Source organism: Sinohyriopsis cumingii, chromosome 3, assembly GCF_028554795.1.
Source record: "Sinohyriopsis cumingii isolate HCF-2022 chromosome 3, ASM2855479v2, whole genome shotgun sequence".
Lineage (NCBI taxonomy): Eukaryota > Metazoa > Mollusca > Bivalvia > Unionida > Unionidae > Sinohyriopsis > Sinohyriopsis cumingii.
In genome coordinates this window covers 93,504,151-93,524,153 of record NC_142963.1, presented here as the reverse complement: position 1 = coordinate 93,524,153, position 20,003 = coordinate 93,504,151, and the positions used below count along the sequence as shown (strand labels likewise).

The window sequence follows — 20,003 nt, the reverse complement described above, 5'->3', positions numbered from 1 at the left end:
GAGACCACTCTTTATTCCAAATGCCCATCTTATTCTACATTTTGCAAAGGTTCACCTGTCTGCGTGCAGTTCAGACCGGTCTGCCTTAGATCTGAGGCCAAAAAGTCTAAAATCTTATACAAAATCGGATTCCAACCATGGGCAAATTTTGGGTGGAAAAAAATCAGGTCCAAAAATTTAGGTTTTTCCCAATGTATTTTGTAGTGCAACTAGAACGTCCAGATTATTTGGTATCATTGTTGAGCTACATTTGTCTACCTTTCTATAATACCACCCACTTCAGTGTATCATACATGACCTTGACGCTATAGAGCTTGGCAGTAGGCTACTACCTCCTGATGTGTAAACGTGGCGCCAGGGGTTAATGAGTTAAACAATATTGCTGTCAAAATAACTAAAACAAGGTAGGAAAGTTCAGAGAAAAATCAAGACTCCTTGACAGATTGCTTAGCCTCAGATGAACTTTGCCTTGTCCCACAGAGTGTACAGTATGTGTCAAATGTCATGCTTACTCAGAAAAAAAAGCAGACTGTGTCTCATCAGGATAGAAGTCAACTAGTCCTGATCCTGCTGACATTATGAATAATTTATTTTGCACTTACCTCTGTAAAGGTTCAGTGCAAGTAATACGTTCTTTGCTTGTTTCATGTGATGTCAGTGGATCAAATTAGAAAATTAGATATGCCTTTAAATATGGCACTTGAATGATTGACTGACTCTGGGTATACTGTACATACTGAAATAAAATATAAACAAACTCTTGTCATCATACTCAACCCATGACCAACCCTTTTCCTGCTGATTCTGTACAGTCCTGTAACGTTTATTTTTATCATAATTTCTGTTCCTTTTGGGCTTGAGACATTTAAAGCCCTGTAATACAACACATTGTAGCAGATGAATTAATTGTAGTTGATTTTTACCTTCTGCCATACCTAAACAAACTCAAAATCTTGATTCAAGAATATGATAATTTAATACTATTAATGCTTTTCTTAGATGTGGTCAAAAACCAACAAACATTTGATTGAGGAAGGTCAGCATGGTAAATTTGCAGATTCCCAGTTAAATTGTACATAGATTGTATGCTAAATTTGCAGATTTCCAGTTAAATTGTACACCGACTGCATGCTTAATTTGCAGATTTCCAGTTAAATTGTACACAGACTGCATGATTAATTTACAGATTTCCAGTTAAATTGTACACAGATTGCATGCTAAATTTGCAGATTTCCAGTTAAATTGTACACAGATTGCATGCTAAATTTGCAGATTTCCAGTTAAATTGTACACAGATTGCATGCTAAATTTGCAGATTTCCAGTTAAATTGTACACAGATTGCATGCTAAATTTGCAGATTTCCAGTTAAATTGTACACAGATTGCATGCTAAATTTGCAGATTTCCAGTTAAATTGTACACAGACTGCATGCTAAATTTGCAGATTTCCAGTTAAATTGTACACATTTGCTTACTTTTGATCAACTTCTGCTTGTATTGCTTCAGTTTAGTGGCTCTTTTCAGATGTTATAAGTATTGAACAATACTTTTTCTTCAATTTATAGGAACAAATAAATAATAGTAAGGCCGGACAGGTGCTGCTTACATATGACAGTCCACTGCTTAAAAAAAAAGAATCAGTCCTGGACCTTGGACCACCGTTAATTTTCAGGCTTTGAGTATGTTAGCAGTTGTATTCACAATAAATGAGTACAACATTTTGTATCCTATATTATCAATGGAAAAGACAATGTAAATGTATGTAGTTGGTTGTATGGTACAGAGTTTGAAAATTCCTTGAACATTTGTGCCCCCCATTTTGGTGATAATGTAATTGTTCTTCATGTATTTTCAGTGATAAACTAGGTGAATCACTGCAGAAGAATGAGCAGTGATGAAGACTGAATCTTGACATTGAAATGGAGAAGCAAATTTACTGGTTCACTGTTAGATGTAGCAAAATGTATCTGTAAGGCATGATAGATGCTGTTGGATACAGATTATTTAACCTATGATGGAAAGAAAAGAACAGCCTTATACATGAAAGCTGGGTGGTTATATGTTGCAACCAGCATATTATGCCATGGTTTTAAATAATATATTTGCCAGGAACAAAGTAAATACCCTGAGTGCAGTGAGTGTAGACAAACTTTAATTTTCACATTGACAGCATGAAAGAATTTCATTGATAAGATTTCAGATTTTTAATATATTTTAAATTGCTCTAAATAAATGCTTTTATTATTGCTTAAGACAACAAGATCCTGGTTTTTGTTGTTGTTTGACTTTGTCTTTACCTGGTGGGTTCCTAGGTGGCAGAGTGGTCTTAGGTGTTCACCTCTGTCCATGTGAGTTCAAGTCTTGGCTTAACCAATGTGGGTATGTGAGAAAGTTTGCCAGCAGCTTCCTATGAGTCATTAGTTCTTTCTGGGGTCATCCTGAGTTTTTCAACCATCAAATATACTGTCCACCATGTTTAGCCTAGCATGTGCTGAAAAAATGGCATTAAACCTTAAGAAGCAAAACCAGATCTTGTTTACCTGGAAAGCTCTTGATGTTGTTCTAGCAGTATTTAGATCTGTGAATAACTTATAGATCTGCTGTTAAACCAGAAATATAGACCAGTGTAACATTTGCATGTTTCCTGATTAGATCAGGCTTTATTTACTTGGCTTTTACCTAAACTTATCTGTAAAGCTGGAATTAATTAGTGCTTAAAATGACTGAAAATGTTACAGAAGGAGAAAAATTTAAAACGTTATACAGTATATTGATTTAGATGATGGTTTAGGAAACAATCTCATATGAAATGATGAAGAAATTGTCTGTTGTTACATAATCCAATTTTTTTAAACAGAATTATATCCTTAATAAAATTAGATTTTCTGTATTCCTTTTAATGTGTGATATTGCACATACTGTGATTAAGCTCATCCTAATACATAGATTTTGTCACTATAAACAAAATATTCTCTCAAGTGGTATCACATGTTGGAAATCATATATTTTATGATTTGAAAAAGAAATGTAGTCAAAAATAGATACAGTAGACAAGATCTTGATATATATCTTTTGACTTCATACTCAGCATTTGATCTCTAGACTTTCAAGAGATTTGTTTTCATAGGGTCCAGACCTTTATTATAAAACTCGCTTGATGATCATTAAATTTACTATCATCACATTACTCATAAAGTGGGGGAAAAAAAGAACATGCTGAGGTTAAAGAAAATTTGATGTCAAGAGTTTGGCATACTTCTTTCACTCTGGAAATTTGTCTATTGTCAGAGCTTAAAAAGAGAATTTAAAAAAAGGCAAAACGGAACGATTATATAGTGTGATTACAAAAATTGACTTCCCAGGAAATAGCTAGCAACTGGATGGAATGTAATGTTTTGGGTTCTTTAATGGGGATGCATGGAGAGGAAATATGAATCTGCATTTTTTATTTAAAAAATCATTAATGCAAATTAATTGCATGTGGGTTTCATTTTACTTTATCTATGTATGAAGGTGTTTTTTTATTTGAAATTGTAATACTGAATGTATTATGAGATTATATAGTTTAGAACTGACATGAATGGTAACAGTTTCTTCACTGAATCAGTTGTTTGTATTTGATTTATATGCAGGTTATATTCATTAATTCCATTACTTTATATGCTGTGATAAAATATTTTTTGTAAATAAAAAAGTCACAGATATGTATACATTATGTAATTTGTTGTTAAGTAAATGAATGCATTCCAATATAAAATACATGGTGTATAACTTGTACATCTCATTTTTTGCGTTGTCTTATGCATTTTACTGACTTAAAAATCAAATATATTCAGCAGTCATGATACTATTTATCAACCTCTGTTCTGAAGAAATCTAGAAAATTAAAACTTATTTATTTGCTTTCTTTTCTCTGTTTTGATTGTCAAGTACATGTTTCTTAAAAATAATAAACTGTAAAAAGACAGACATTCATAACCTGTTTTAGGAGGGTGCTGTACCCTACTCTCCCTAGGTGGCATACTGCCTACATTAGGATGTGTCCTGTCCTATTTAACCCAGTTTGTTTTAATGCTTGCAGTGCAAATATTATCTTAAATGCATTAGTGGAATGCATAAAAATAAATTTTCTCACAGAGGTCCCTTAGAAAATACTTTTCCATGTTTAAAAATGTTCTGATAACCAGTACCTTGCCTCCATTTGTGGTCTATTGATAGCACTGAAACCACTGCATTACCTCATTGATCCTTATCTGTTTGCCACTAAAATCCATGACAAGCAATTAGCACCCTGTCCGATAAGTGATCTGGGGACAGCACTGAAAACCCATGCATTACCTAATTAATCCATTAAAAAAAATTTGCTCCATTTTACTGATATTCTAGTGTATTTTCCCCGTTTGTGTTTGCTGATTATGATCTGGATACATGCCAGATGTCAAAAAAAGCTCAGGGTAGTTTTTCCTCTTGTTGAGGTAGCTGCTCATGACGTGGATACATGGCCCATTTCAAAATGCAAACATCTAATTGTTTCCTCTTGGTCGAGATAGTTGCTTTTTTATGGTGCTTTTTGATAAATGAAACAACCCATTCAGGGTAAGTTGCAATGAAAAACAGTTTTTCACTTTTTTCAGATTGCATTTTTCATTGTTGACTAAAATAAATATTTCTTCGGAAATTTTGTTTAAAAAATAAAAAAACTTGATAGATTTGTCTTAAATTTATGCATGAAATATTTGTGTTTGAGGTAGACTGTTCTTTTGTTGTATCCATTTTGGATTAGTTTTTAAAATTTCATGTATTTTCCAAACGGGATTATCTGTAGCATTCATTACACAAGATAATTAGAAACAAAAACCTATAGTTATCACTTTTGAAACAACTTTTCTTTTGCATCTTAATATGTATATGGCTAAAAATATTTCGACTAAACAAGGATTGGAAACAGCAGGTTAGGGTCATTAATCAGCATGGCATGTGACAAGGTGTGGTTGAATTGAAGCAGTGAATTGTATTACAGTATAGTGGAACCTTCGAGCTAAATTTATCATTACTGGGCCATATGTTTAATTTTATTAAGGAAAATAAAGAACAATGTTTTTGACCAGGAAAAGATATATGGTATAAACAGCCATATTTATTTTTGTCAGGATCTGGTTTTCTCAAGTCCTGCAGTACAGTATACATTCGCTTATAAGTTGACCTTTTTTACTGAAAATTTTATTCGTGCAGAATAGGGGTAGTCTTATAAGCATGACATACAAGAAAAAATTGATAATCTATGAGTAATGTTGTTTCCAGTACACAAAAATCCTGTGAATTCAAATATATTTGTTTCTTTACCACTATTCACATTAAACAATGGTGGGTCGGTAGTTCTTTCCGCGGTTTTCCAGGGTTCTTCCTCCACCATTAATACTGGCTGCCATGTATAGCCTATCGTGTGCTGAAAAATGGCATTAAACCCCACAGCCACAACCACACATTAAAAAATGCATATATGATATATAGTGCATTTATCCACTTCATGACAGTATTCATTACACAATACTTGCATCTAGTCATTTGGATTTTAAAATATTACAGGTAAATTAAATACTACCCTCCACAGAATGATGTGTCCATCAATGTTGTTTACTGTGGGTATTTACTAGTATGTATATTGCTTCCATCCTGACAACCTGTATTTTAATTTATATTTGTTTTGCTGCATAAACACTTTGTTGCAATAACAGTTTTAATTGAAGTTGTATTTTCCTTCTCCATAAGTTATATTTTTAATTCTCATTTGTTATTTCCCATGTTTTCTACCAGAGCAAATGATCCAATAAAAAACACCCCTGACTTGTAAAGGCAGCACTCACTTGTTTTCAAGATGACATTCCTTTTGATCAAGCTATGAATATTGTCCATGTACTTGTTTAGCGCCAAGTAGAGTTCTACATCTTCAGTGAATGTTTGACTTTAATACCTTTTAGCTTGTAACGGAAGCACTCTTTATTTTTTCACATGATGTCTCTTTCATCGAGCCATGAGTGTGGTTATTTGAACTTCCAATGATCTTGCTGCACAACTGACAAATGTTCAGTCGCGACCTTTATTAGATTTTACAGACTGTAAGATCAAAGTGTTGGGCCCAAGCTCAGTCTGTACATAATCACATGCATATGACAATGAAGCCAACGAAATGGAGTCAGAAAATATTTGCAATAACCAGACCAAAATGATTTACCAATCAATGATTGAGATGAGGATTTCAAAACTTTATCAGATAATGAAGATGAATTCTTGGACTCTGTACCAGATGACATTAGATATTGACATTGATAGGATACTGTGAATTAAAGCAGGTGACCTATAATTGGATTCATATATTTATTACATGAATGGATATAAAATATCAAGCATTATGGATTTTAATTAGGACAAATCATAGTTGTCAATTTATTTGTGACCTGTTCCACTCAATAATATAATTATATTTTACATTGGTTCGGTTTTCATAGATATCTGTATAGGCTTGTTTATTTTTCCAAATTGCAACTCGCGGACTACAAGTCACCCCTTCAGAAGGATCTGACTTGCAAATTACACATCGACCTATGGGACAGTCAAAGAGAAACAGGCTTTTGTAGCCTTGAAAAGGGGGGGGGGGTCGAATTATAGTTGAATCAACTTATATGCGAGTATAAATAGCAAAAGTATAAACTGTGCATATGAAAGTATAATCTCAAAGTGATGAGGTTTGGAAATATTTTCTATTGCAAGTTTGTGTTGGACTTCATGTTTACTCTGCCAGTCTGGAACTCTAGTATGTTTAAGACTTTCTCATTTACTTCCGGGGCCCCCGAGTAGCTGAGTGGTCTAAAGCGCACTCCGTTATGGATCACTGCCATCTCACCTCTGTCTGCATGGGTTCGAGTCTAGGATTCAGCCAATGTGGGTATGTGAGAAAGCTTGCCAGTAGCTGCTCGTGGGTCGGTGGTTCTTCCCGGGGTTTTCCCAGATTCTTCCTCCACCATTACTGGCCACCATGCATAGCCTATCATGTGCTGAAAAATGACGTTAAACCCCACAACAACAACATCATCATCATTCACTTCCATGTATTGGAATATATATAAAAAAAAGCATTAATAGTTTCCTTATCATAGTTTGTTGTTGGAGAGGTTTTGATTTCAGCAGCATTTTTACTATCTCTAGAATAGTACTGTATTATATAAAAATATCAAGACTGTAGCTGGGTTGCATCCAAATTTTCATAAATAGTTTTTGTCTCATCTTGCAGAGAACCCAAGAAATTCTGTTGCATGACATATTTGCATAGCATAATGCTTTAAGATATTAATTGAGGCTGATGCCTATCCCCACTTCAGATACTTTATCCTAAGACATTAAAGATGTTCTCTGAACAAGAATGATTTATTACTCACATCAAGGGCATAATTAAGTCAGCAACAGCCAGTAATAGAGATTACTCAGTCTAATATCTAGGGTCAGTTCTAATGCACAAGACAGACATTGTTGCCTATATGGAAGGAACAGGATTACTCAGTCTAATGTCAGCACTACAATCCCCTACACATTCTGACAGGTTAACATTAGATGACAGCCAATCACAGGCCTCAACTAGTCTAAAGCAAGGGCAAGCACCTCACGACAGGTTTTTAACAATGGGTGACAGTTAATCACATCTTGTAATGTTATAAATCACCATCACCTGTGGTGGTAATTTCTCCAGAGTACTTGTTTGTGATCTAAAGGGCAAAAATGTTAACAAAACCTTGAAACATTTTGCAACAATTTATTATATGGGAATGTGTCCAAGAATAACTTAAAAACAAGCTGGCTAATAATTGTCTGGAATGGCTGAATTTTATGGCCAGTCAACAAATATAAGGCTATAAAACCTGCTTTGTTCACAGATGTGGAAAATGTAATAGCAAATTAGTTTATGTGGAACTCGTGCTTTACATGTGTGATCACATATACATGTGTCTAACATGTGCAATGTTTGGCAACTTTACCTTTATAAAGTATCAATGTTCTAACTATCCAGATAGCTGTACTTGAGAAAAGTACATATATTCAACACAATTTTGTACATAACAGTTCAAAGGAATACACCTTTCACTATTCAACATTCCATTTTTTACATAACAGTTCAGAGGAATACTTGTGGCCTTTCACCATAATTTGTTGTCATATTTGGGGCTCTTTTATTCACTGGTTTTGTTAGTTATTTCTTTTGCGGTCTTTTAAGTGTATCCCAGCATTATATATAGAATGTCACATACATGTGCAATTTTTTATAACTTTTTATGCAAGTCCTAATTGCAGATGGTTTACTTTGTTATTATAGTCGAGGTTGTTTGGTGGGTTTTTGTAAGCAAAGTATGGAAAATAATTTCATAATAAAAGATCCAAGATATTGCGTTTGCGACTCAATTTTATTTCACCCTTGTCTTTTGTTTTCATAGGTACTACTTCTCTGACATCATTCTGACCATTATTATTGTATGAAAGTGTTATTAATGCAGTTAACTTTGTTTCTTGGATTCTGTTGCATGGCCATGTCAGTAATTTTGTGACTATATAGCTAGTTATGTTTTATTAAACTGTGTAAAGATTAAAGTTAAAAAATAACATTTTGTTTTCATGTTATGACTAAGTATACAGAGTAAATTAAAGTTACAGAGTACCAGGCTTTAAAGGTTTAAACCTTCATTTTCAAACCCAAGTCAGCCTACAAAAATCACCGCCATGTTTCATTAATTCCAGAACAGCTCTATAATTCTATCACACATTCTGAAGACAGTGTATCTGAGATACAGATAGTCAACAACTCTTGAAATTTTAAAAATTTTAATGGAATAAACAAAGTTTTATTAATAAGTAATTTCTCAATTTAGATGCATTCTTCATTTCAAACATTAACATAGATGCAACTACTCTGATGTCTTCCTCATAGGTAAAGAGAACTTTGGGGCCCAGAGTTTTACAGTTACCCTTATATCTTACTAATTGGGGTAGAAATGAAGAACTTAAAAAGCTGACCTGTATGCTTCAAAATTTGGTAATTTGGTATAAATCAATGTGAAAAGGATTGACAAAATATATACTTTCATCTGTCATTTAATGCAGACAGCCCATATTTTAAAGATTTTGCATCATGGCAAGCACATATTCTAAACCACTGCCATCAAGAGCTGGTTGTCTAGCCAGGGATTGAGTTTCTGTCTTTTAAGTTGCTCAGCTTTAAGTCAACCTCGGCTGCTGGGCAGTAGATTTTTCTATCACTGGGACAGATTGATCACTGAATGAACAGATGACAAGAAATGGTAATATTATGACCCCTGCCTTTTGCGTAAAACTCGATTGTTACATTTATTTTTTTATCACTCTGGACTTGGACCAAAAGCAGGTCATAATGACCTACTTCAGTGCACCAGTAAGTACAGTGGAATTCCATAAACACTGAAACCTTGGATCCTGAATCTCCTCAATACCAAATTTTTTCCCCAGAGTAAATTGAAACACCTCAACTCTAAGCTGAGAAAACCCCATCAAGCTGAACTAAGCTCGAACCTGGAAATATATTTTAGCTGCTAAATTTCTTACATGCACTGGAGGGGCCCCGAGTGGCAGAGTGGTCTAAAGTGCAAACCATTTCACTTCTGTCTGCATGGGTTCGAGTCTCAGGTTCAGCCAATGTGGGTGTGTGAGAAAGCTTGCCAGTAGCTTCTTGTGGGTCGGTGTTTTCCTGGTTTCATCCTCCACCATTTATACTGGCCACCATGTATAGCCTATCTTGTGCTGAAAAATGGCATTAAACCCAACAACAAAAATGTTCAAAGTGCATGCGAAGTTAAAACAATACTTTATACATATGGCAACATAGATTAGGGCCAACAATAGGCTAATCTGAAGTCTTTGCACCACAGAACAAAGCTAGCCCTAAAGGTGAATTATTGATAAGTGCTTGTAGGTAAGCCATTTTAAAAAGAATGAATATGTTAATCTGCTATTATCTAATTGTGGATGCTATTCATCTGCATACATGATCAATAGAACATTACTTGCTTTGTTTTTTATTGAATATCAGCTTTATTAACCAGATATGTGGCCTCGCTTTTATTGCTTTGACAAAGGAGACTTAGCAGTATTTAAGTCAGATTCACTCAATTATTTATCCTGAAAGTCAAAAACGTTCCTGATGTTTCTTGTGACAAATACTGTTATTTCCATTTGGATCAACTGTTTGGGACAGGATGTGATTTTTGTCAGGAAATTATGTTGTTCAGCTAATTCTTCATTAAATACATGTATTCAAACAGCTTTCTCAGTTTTGTGCACTCTTACACAGACACTTGTGCTGTCATAATTTCATCTTTTTCATCACTAAAGCTTTTAGAAAAATATTTTTTCACATCTGCAAAAACCTCAGTAAACCAAAACCTTTTTAAGGGGTTTCACTGTACATTATTTTCTTTTATTCAGCTTTCTGACAAACTGCTGTTGGAAGAGTTATAAATAGAATGTGTTTGTCTGATTCAAAATATATTAATTTCTTTCAGTAGTTCATAGGTCACACGTACCTACTTTTCAAATGTTGTACAAGGTTTTTGAAATGTTTAAACTGTCGACAAACAAGACACAGTAGCCCACAAAATTTCTGTTTCCCACATTGACAGAAAAAAGTATGAGTCATAACTTGCATCACAAATTAAAATGTTGAACTTTTCTTTAGCTTCTGATGATAACTGAATCTGAATGGATCCTTACAAAGTAAAACGTGTACAAGGTAAAATAAAATACAAGTTTTTATGATCATTGGCTGCAAAATGTTATACATATTCATTATAATGAACATCATGGTATTCAGTTAGTGCTAAATGTCTTAGTAATGATAAACTTTTAAAGCAGACAACAAGCAATACAATATTCGAGAAAAATGTAAATGATTTAATAAATTATTCAATTAAATAGGAATGTATTAACTATGGCACTTATCCAACCCATGCCCTGTAGGAATTTGTGTATGCCTGAATTAGATGCCAACAGCTGTGCAAGTTATTGTTTCACAAAACAAATGAATCTGTGCAAGCATATTCATCATATAATTTCTAGGTTACAGTTACAAGATATTTATCATTAGTTGAGAGAAAGAGGAAATCTGAAATATAGGATTAAATGATTTACCTTACCACTCACAAAGTAAATAAGTCAAAAGGGTTTATGCATGTAATATGGTGACATTAGTAATTATAACTTTCAACATTTAAAGTTTTAAAATTTACAAAGAAGATCTATTTTTGGAGAAGAAGAGTGACAAGGCAAAATGTTGTGTAATTTCTTTCTCATTTAAATGAATGACTACACATACAAAATAATTTAAGCAAAACAGTCACCTTTATGAATTATTATATACATTTTTCAATGGCTTGGAGTTGCATTTGTTTTTTATCTCTCAGTTGACTGAAAATTGACTGGCCTGGTTCCCATGCTGTTGTTGTGTATGGCTAGGGTTTAATGGAGGTCATGGGGTACTCTTTGAGGTAATTTATAAATATCCTTTGTTCTATTTCATTTTATGCATTTGTACTATCCATTGTAATATCATCAAATCCATCTTCATCTGCTTCAATGGCTGCTATTTTATTTTAACTCCTTGTCATCTAATTGCTCAAAAAAATCAGAAAATTGCAGTGAAAAATCAATGTAATTGGCCCTTTTGCTCAACTATCACCAAATTGTATAGTTAACTATGCGTTTCAATCAAAGAATATTGGAAAACGAATAAAAAGGGGATAATTTATATTTATTTGCTGAATTAAAAAATTAGAACATGAAACAATCATTTCACAATGATGTCTGCAATGTTTATTTACAGTGCAAACAGTACAAAACCCAAAAGTAGTCCCAGAATTTATCGGTGTGTAAAAAATACTAGATAAGTATCACGTGACCATTTACATCCAATCATATTGCAGAAAATTTGTTTCATTCATAAAAATTGGAATTATTATTATTCAAAATGTACATCTTATGCCACAACTGTCATCTGATTAATGTCAGTTTCATCATAATTTATAGTGCAGAATTTTCATGTATTGACTAGTATAAGATCTATGGCCTGAAAACCCATCATTGATCAATATGAATAAAATAATGTTATAAATGTATACTAGCAGATGAATATTATATATATTTTCAAAATAATATTCTGGAGCTGAACAGTTAACAGCATGATCATAGAATTATTTTGCATCCTGTTTCTATATTCCAAGCACATTCTGTGAAACAACTATTTTTAAAACACCATTTTCCTTTTGAATAAATCTTTTGATTCCTTGGCTGTGTTGTATGTTTGTTGGAGTTTTGACTGTTTATAGTAGCTTCAATGAGGTAAAGTTTCTTATGTAATCTGACTCTAAATAAAATTTGTTTACTAAAATCTATGGTCTCTAGACATTGCAATTCAACTCAGCTTGCACACCCAACATAATCAGCCCCATTCTCCCAAGGAAGTATCAAATTCGGCACTGAATAGGTCCAGCACTAGTCCTGGCTTCATTGTGAACTAGTATTTATTAACATGAAGCCCCATTCCTGGACACCATGTACTTGCCTTGGACCTTTGCAGAGTGAATGTCTGGGGATCGTGAAGGATATTCTTGAGCAATAGAATATTTTCAAGATGGATGTAATACTGACACCATTTTATTTAGAAAGAAAAGAAGTCTTTTTGGTGAAAACCCTATGTTGATATGACCATTAATTCAGGCAGAGTAGTCTGATGGACATCAGTATTATTTTCAGTTAAAATCACCGATATATCGTACGTTTTTTGGTGAAAACCCTAGGTCAATACACCCATCCATTCAGAAGAAGATGAGAAAAAAATATTTTCACGATGAATGTCATATCAATGTCATTATGTTTTCAGGAGGCAGCCAAACTGGACATAAGATGGAATCGGGTTACAATTAATACTGCCAGTTCAGTACCCACGAATGTAATTCTAGTCTATTTTATAACATTTTTCCTCTCTCATTTTGGTGGTGATAGAAGAGTTTTATTTATACATTTTTGGTACGGATTTAAAGGAAACTGTTTATTCTTGATAATATGAGCTCAGGGTGTTGTTGTCTGTGTGTATTTCGGCAACAGTGCACAGTGAGTAATAAGGCCTTGGTGATGATCCAGAAGTGAAATCTGTGTTCTGTTTACATGCTGCTATGTTGACAGTCCTGCATGTCGAAAAAGAGCAGGTCAACCTCTGACAAGAACTTCACTGTTAAGTCATCTTTGATGGTATTTTAGATTAACATATGATTTACATTGATTGTCACACGGTGGAAAGGTCAGTACTGAGAAACAAATGTAGAGAACATATAGTAAAATTAATTGTGTTCTATGTCCAGATTGGCCCCATTTTCATTCTGGACCAACAAGATATCAAAACAAATCTGTTGCTGAAAACCCCTTGTTGATATAACTTTCCATTCAGGAGTAGCAATAACAAGATTTTCAAGATAGTTGTGGCCATATTGCTTGTCAGATTGGCCTTGTAGTTATCTAGGACCGACTAGAATGAATGTATGTATGAAGTTTCATTGCAATCCACCAATGCAGTGAGGTAGGACTTCTATGCAAAGTGAAGAAATGAAGTTTTGATAGCAGTCCAAATGGTGTCTTGTTCAGCCTCATTATGGATAGATTCCATGTGAGCAAGGATCCAATATCACTGGACCTATATGATCCAAATGGACAGAACAGATAGGTCTTTAGTTTGTCTGATATCACAGTGTACCATTGATCATGGAATGGTAGGTTTTGATTGTGATTGGTAGGAACTGTTTTTTTTGAAAGGTCAGAGGAAGTTAGCTACTGAAATATGGATGCTTGCAGTGGTATAAAGTGTTCTTGTGTACCATTGTGAGAATATAACCCATTGCCTTCATACACCTTTGGGGCCCCGAGTGGCCAAGTGGTCTAAAGCGCTCTTCGTTACGGATCACTGCCATCTCACCTCTGTCTGCGGCGGTTCGAGTCTCGAATTCGGCCAATGTGGGTATGTGAGAAAGCTTGCCAGTAGCTTCTCGTGGGTCGGTGGTTCTATCTGGGGTTTTCCAGGGTTCTTCCTCCACCATTAATACTGGCCGCCATGTATAGCCTATCATGTGCTGAAAAATGGCGTTAAACCCCACAACAACAACAACATCATCCACCTTTAAAGTGGATGGGCCATCTCAATTTCGAGATTTCTCCACCACTGGTTGTGAGAACTGTTTGAGGGCACATTTTAATAAGATCCTAATGTGCAGGTTTAGAAACTCTGGGTTGGGGGGAAACACTAGCTGTCACTGTTGCCTACAGTGGAACACCACTATAACGCAATAATTTGGGGTCCAAAAACTTAGATCACGTTAATATCAGGGTCACGTTAATGCGGGGTTTTACAGTATTTTACTTTTTTCAGAGAACAACTCATTGGCACATATACGTGTAGTCATGTCTAATGTATATGATGATTAGGGTATCAACACCGTTTACTATTGTGCTGTCATGGCATTCAGTTTATCTATAATGAATGTAGTTCCAATGAAAAACTGCACACAGATTTACAATATTCAATAATTTTTTCTCAGCTGATTGTGTCTGAATTCAATGTTTAATACACAGCATGAACAGAGTATCAACACCATTTACTTGCTGTCTGATATTGTACCATCAGTGCTTGAAATTAATCCAGAACATATGTAATTCCACTGCAAAAATTGCATACGTATTAAAACTATTCAATAATTTTGTCACACATCATTATGTGCCTGAATTCAATGGGAAAAATTAACAGCAAAATTAGGTTAAGGAAGATGAAGTACGTGTACGGTTTATTATGTTCCAGGGTTTATGAACGGTGTCTGTACAAATTTCATGCTGCTAAAAATTTCTCATATGCGTTTCTGTGTACATTTATCCATTGTAAATTTCCAATAATTAACGCTTGTATGCCTATCCAACAAACTTAAAGACCTAATAATGTTTCCTACCTTAAATATTCTCAGCATGTTTTTTAATGTTTTCTAATTTCATGGTGTTTGTTTTTGTAATCATATCATTATATGTTTTTTATCTTATAGGTGTTGTCTAATGTTGTAAAGTGCTTAGAGCTTCTAAAGATTAGGTGCTATACAAAGTCCTCATTATTATTATTATTATTATTCATTTGAACGACTACAGCAAGAATAATTACCAATCAAAACATGCTTTCAGCATGCATGTAATTTTTACTTCAGATTTTGTGAATATCAAAAGAAACGTGTGAAAACTACTATACTAATCATAGTGTATTATATATATCGTATTATATTGGAATTCAAACATGATCTCGTCCCCAAAATGATAATAATATTTTTTTCACAAAGTGCAGAGAACGACTTGTTTGTGAACTTGCTTTTCCATAACGGTATAATATTTTTATAAAAAATAGGAAATTAATAACGAGTTCATAAACAAACACCATACCCGTGTAAAACCAAAGAACTAAGTGCAGTAGGCCTGCAGTGGTCATAATAAAAAATTTTGTTAAGCTGAACACATGTACAATTTCATACCTTTCAAATTCCAGCTAATAAAGCAGACATTATTTACTGGTCAACTGATTGCATCTAATTACACCGCCAAGCCCAACAAACATGTTGGCAGCTTTCATTTTTTTATGTTTATTAAATTGTGAGAATCTTTTATCAACCACTACATTGTCTGCTGCTTGGTTGTGTATACAGATAAAGAAGAAACACTTGTTGGCTACTGTTTGAGCAACGACTGTATACAGAATTAACAGAAGACAATCACAAAGACGTCTTACTGGCTTTACGCATGGATCAGAAGTAACATTTCCGATACGTTTATTTTGGCATAACATTCAAGAACCTGGTGAAATTGTTAAATTTCAGAAGCCAAGCCATGATTGTATTATATTCGAATTCATACTCGAACTCTTCCCCAAAATGAAAAAAAATGTTTTGCACACATTTCTTGTACTTTAAAAAAAGTATTTTTCCAGGTACGAGAAAAATACATGTACATGTATTTAAAATTTCAGGAATCAAGCCACGATCGTATTATATATCGTATTATAGTTGAATTCATACATGATCTCTTCCCCATAATGATAATAATTTTTTTGGGCACAAAGTGCAGAGAACGAATTACGTTTGTGAACTTGCTTTTCCATAATGATACAATATTTTTATTAAAAAATAGGAAATTAATAACGAATTGATAAGTAAACCTCATACACATGTAAAACCCAAGAAGTAAGTGCAGTAGGCCTGCAATGGTCACGAGTCACTTTTATAAAACAATTTAAAGCTGAATGCATGTACAATTTCATACCCTTTCAATTTCCAGCTAATAAAGCGGACATTATTTACTGGTCAACTGATCGCGTTTAATAACACTGCCAAGCCCAGCAAACATGTTGGCAGCTTTTGTTTTTTGATGTTTTTTAAATTGTGAGAATCTTTTATCAACTATAGCATTGTCTGCTGCTTGGTTGTGTATGCAGTTAAAGAAGAAACACTTGTTGACTACAGTCTGAGCAATGACTGTATACAGAATTAATTGAAGACAATCACAAGGACGACTTACTGGCTTTACTCATGGATCAGTAATAAGTAACATTTCTGATAATGTTTATTTTGGCATAACACTTCAAGAACCTGGTCATATTGTTAAATTTTAGAAGCTACGCAATGACTGTATTATATTAAAATTCATACACAAACTCTTCCCCAAAATGATAATAAACGTTTTACACACTATTTCTTGTACTAAAAAAAAAAAATATCCAGGTACGAGAAAAATACACATGTATTTAAAATTTCAGGAACCATGCCACGAACATATTAAATTTGAATTCACATGCGATCTCTTCCCCATAATGATAATACATTTTTTATACACTATTTCATGTACTTTGAACACAAAATATTTTTTCACGTGCAAATGAATATGCGAAATTTCAGGAGCCACGCCACAACCATGTTATATCCGAACTCGCGTTATAGCGGGGCATGTTATAGTGGGGTTGCACTGTATCTTGGTTTCCTGGCAATTCTGTTTTGAGATTGATGAGGTTGAACCAAAATTTCCAATTTGAGTGGAGTAATCAGGATGAGGAGACACTCTTGCTACTTTGTTTCCTGTATCACCTAAGGAACTTGAGGTACTGGAGAAGAAGCTTTTATGTTTGGCCGTTCCAATCAAAAGAAAGAGCATTGATTTTCCACACAACTGGATCCAGGACTTGTGAGACAAAGTTTGGGATTTTGCTAAATCCTCCATCTTAATTAAAGGTAGAAAAATTACAAACTGTTTGTATGGATTTGCAAGGCCTCTCTGCATTTAGAGAGTGTACTACTTGGCATGAGTAGATGTAATAACTGATGATTTTGTGGGATCTAGTGCTAATTCTGGTATTAAGGGGAGATCACTCTAACTGCCACCTAGGTGGGCCACTAACGTTTAGCTAAAATGTTTTTAATCTGAGAGGGCTGTATTTGTGAGTTAGTAGCAATTCTACTAACGTATTATGATCAGATAATTTATCTGAAAAAGAAATAAGTTCACAACAAATTGCAATATGATGAATGCTTCTTCAACAATGCTGATTACAAGCATGTATCTCATGTACAGATTTAATGCCATAGAAAATAAGACATAAACCCACATAAGCCATTAGAATATGCTGAATGTTTCTTGAGCTTATTGCAAGCAACATTACATGTTTGCATGCAATGACAAGAATCTGCTTGACATTGGTCACAGCACTGTCCAAAATGGAGTAGACAAGACTAAACCCATAAAACGCAAATGCAAATAAAAGTGACACTATTCTTAGCCATAATTCCATCACAATTCGTTAAAGAGTTCTTGAGTAATTCTGGTTAAAATCAATATCCACATTAAGATATGAAATTTATTGTAAAGGGCCATAACTCTATCAAAATGAAGACAAAAATCATCAAAGTCACATCATCGTCTGTGAGACAATGTACAAATCAAACTGCATCAGAATATGTTGAACAGTTTTCAAAATATGACAGAAGGATCTACTGTTGTTGAGATTTAAATTTAAAGATTCTAAATTTGTGAGGTTTAATGCCATTTTTCAGCAAATGACAGGCTATACATGGCAGCCTGTGTATTTAGTGGAGGAAGTGACTGGAAAGATCCTGGGAAGAACCACTGACCCACAGGAAGCTACTGGCAAGCTTTCTCACCTGCCCATGTTAGTCAAGATGAGACTCGAACCCATGTTGACATGTAAGAGATCTGTAAAAGTGAGCAACTTAGTCCAATAGACCATCCAGGACCCCTATAAGTGAAAGAAAAAGATCATTAATTCTGTTAACGCTGGACCTGAGAAGATGATATCTTCAAAGGCATTTAATAGGCAACTAACTTATCAAATGGCATCCAATGGAAAAAGTGATTTATAATACGCCTCCTATGTCTTGATCATAGGAACCAACTATTTTCACTGTGTAAATATTGAACTGAAAATGAGAAGAAAAAGCTACTAAACAATTTAATATATCTGGATACACAAATTTTTCTTGTCATCTACTGCTTGAACATTTACCTGTGATTGCTAATTTTATTATTTTCCCTTTTTTCCTATTTTCCACACATACACAAAAATGCACTCGAATTCCTGACTTGATGTTTAAACAAATGATAATGACTGAAGACGCAGAGGTTATTTTGAAACATATCCATTCATCTGATGAGACATACAGTATCTCTTTTGCTAGAGTGTCAGACCCATAACTAAAGGGCCATGGGTTGGATACCAACCCAGGCCCGACTGGACTTTTTCATTTTTTATCTTCTTTTGTAAACATCTGGTGGTAAAACAATAAATATATCATTTGATTAGGACAAGTGACAAGAGCGGATAGGACACAAGAATGCTCCTCCTCACAATATGCAAAATGTAATATCAACAAGGATAGCCTGAGGTATCAACAAGGACAGCTTGAGGTACATCCTACCATTGCATACACATCACAATCATCACATCTGGAGTATTGTACTAACACATAAATATACTGAAAGTAAATGTAACTATGTGAACACACACTTTCTTTTCTTTACATTTAAAAAATTAGTCATATAGCTCAATATACTGCATTTTATACATGATGAGCAGATAAGTTTAAATTTGCATGATATAACATGATGAGCAGTTCAATTTAAATTTACATGAAATAACATGATGAGCAGTTCAATATAAATTTACATGAAATAACATGATGAGCAGTTCAATATAAATTTACATGAAATAACATGATGAGCAGTTCAATTTAAAGTTGCATGATATAACAGATGAGCAGTTCAATGTAAATTTACATGATATAACATGATGCGCACTTTGATTTAAGTTTGCAAAGCATTTTGGCCATAGTGTCAAAGGCATAAGACAGTTGTTAATATGTAAATAAAAGCTAATTTCACATTAAAAAGGTAGTTGATAAAAAAATTTGAAATACAATATGTTAGCATAATAGATTTCAATCTGCTGTAAAAAAAATTACCATGTTTTCAGTATGTCATTGGAACATGTTTGTTTTGGACACCAAAAATTATTTGGCAAAAATAACTTTTGATTGCCTTGTAATTTAATCATAACATTTTACAGTAATTTATTTTCCTGAACTTATGTTTTTTGAACATAGTCTAAGGAGACCAGGTGTCTTATTTTCAAGTAAAATCTTGATTTGCTTGCTGGTAATTAAACAGATAAATTTTGCTTTTGATGGTTATGAACAGGAACCTAATTATTTCAGAAAATTCTTGGATGTACTTAGCATTAACAATTTAAAGCGATCATTTTGATATACTTTGTCACTTGTCATGAAAAATTCACCCTGTTCTATTTTTTTCTTATGATTGCAATTTTATTAGTGACTGTCATATAATGATGATCA

General features: G+C 33.9%; 2 protein-coding genes and 1 long non-coding RNA gene across 7 annotated transcripts in view; 1 reads left to right on the top strand and 2 right to left on the bottom strand.

Moving 5' to 3' along the window:
• The window catches only part of LOC149803303 (putative pyridoxal-dependent decarboxylase domain-containing protein 2), a 117,119-nt gene that overhangs the window by 87,244 nt on the left and 9,872 nt on the right, over positions 1-20,003 (top strand). For 2 of the 4 annotated variants that reach the window (XM_089952993.1, XM_089952992.1), the window contains exon 24: positions 1,856-8,431. The exons of 1 other annotated variant lie outside the window; for it this stretch is intronic. In XM_089952993.1, the coding sequence (XP_089809119.1) occupies positions 1,856-1,895 (40 nt within the window). In that variant the 3' untranslated portion in view covers positions 1,896-8,431. One more of the 4 variants, XM_089952994.1, reaches the window with a different exon arrangement.
• LOC149803304 (uncharacterized) overlaps positions 1-20,003 on the bottom strand; it is a 70,235-nt gene that overhangs the window by 44,249 nt on the left and 5,983 nt on the right. The window lies entirely within an intron of this gene.
• LOC149803302 (diacylglycerol lipase-beta-like) overlaps positions 10,735-20,003 on the bottom strand; it is a 104,873-nt gene continuing 95,604 nt past the window's right edge. For both annotated transcript variants that reach the window (XM_089952997.1, XM_089952998.1), the window contains exon 15: positions 10,735-18,388. The gene's annotated coding sequence lies outside the window, so the exon portion shown is untranslated. The remainder of the gene's footprint in view (positions 18,389-20,003) is intronic.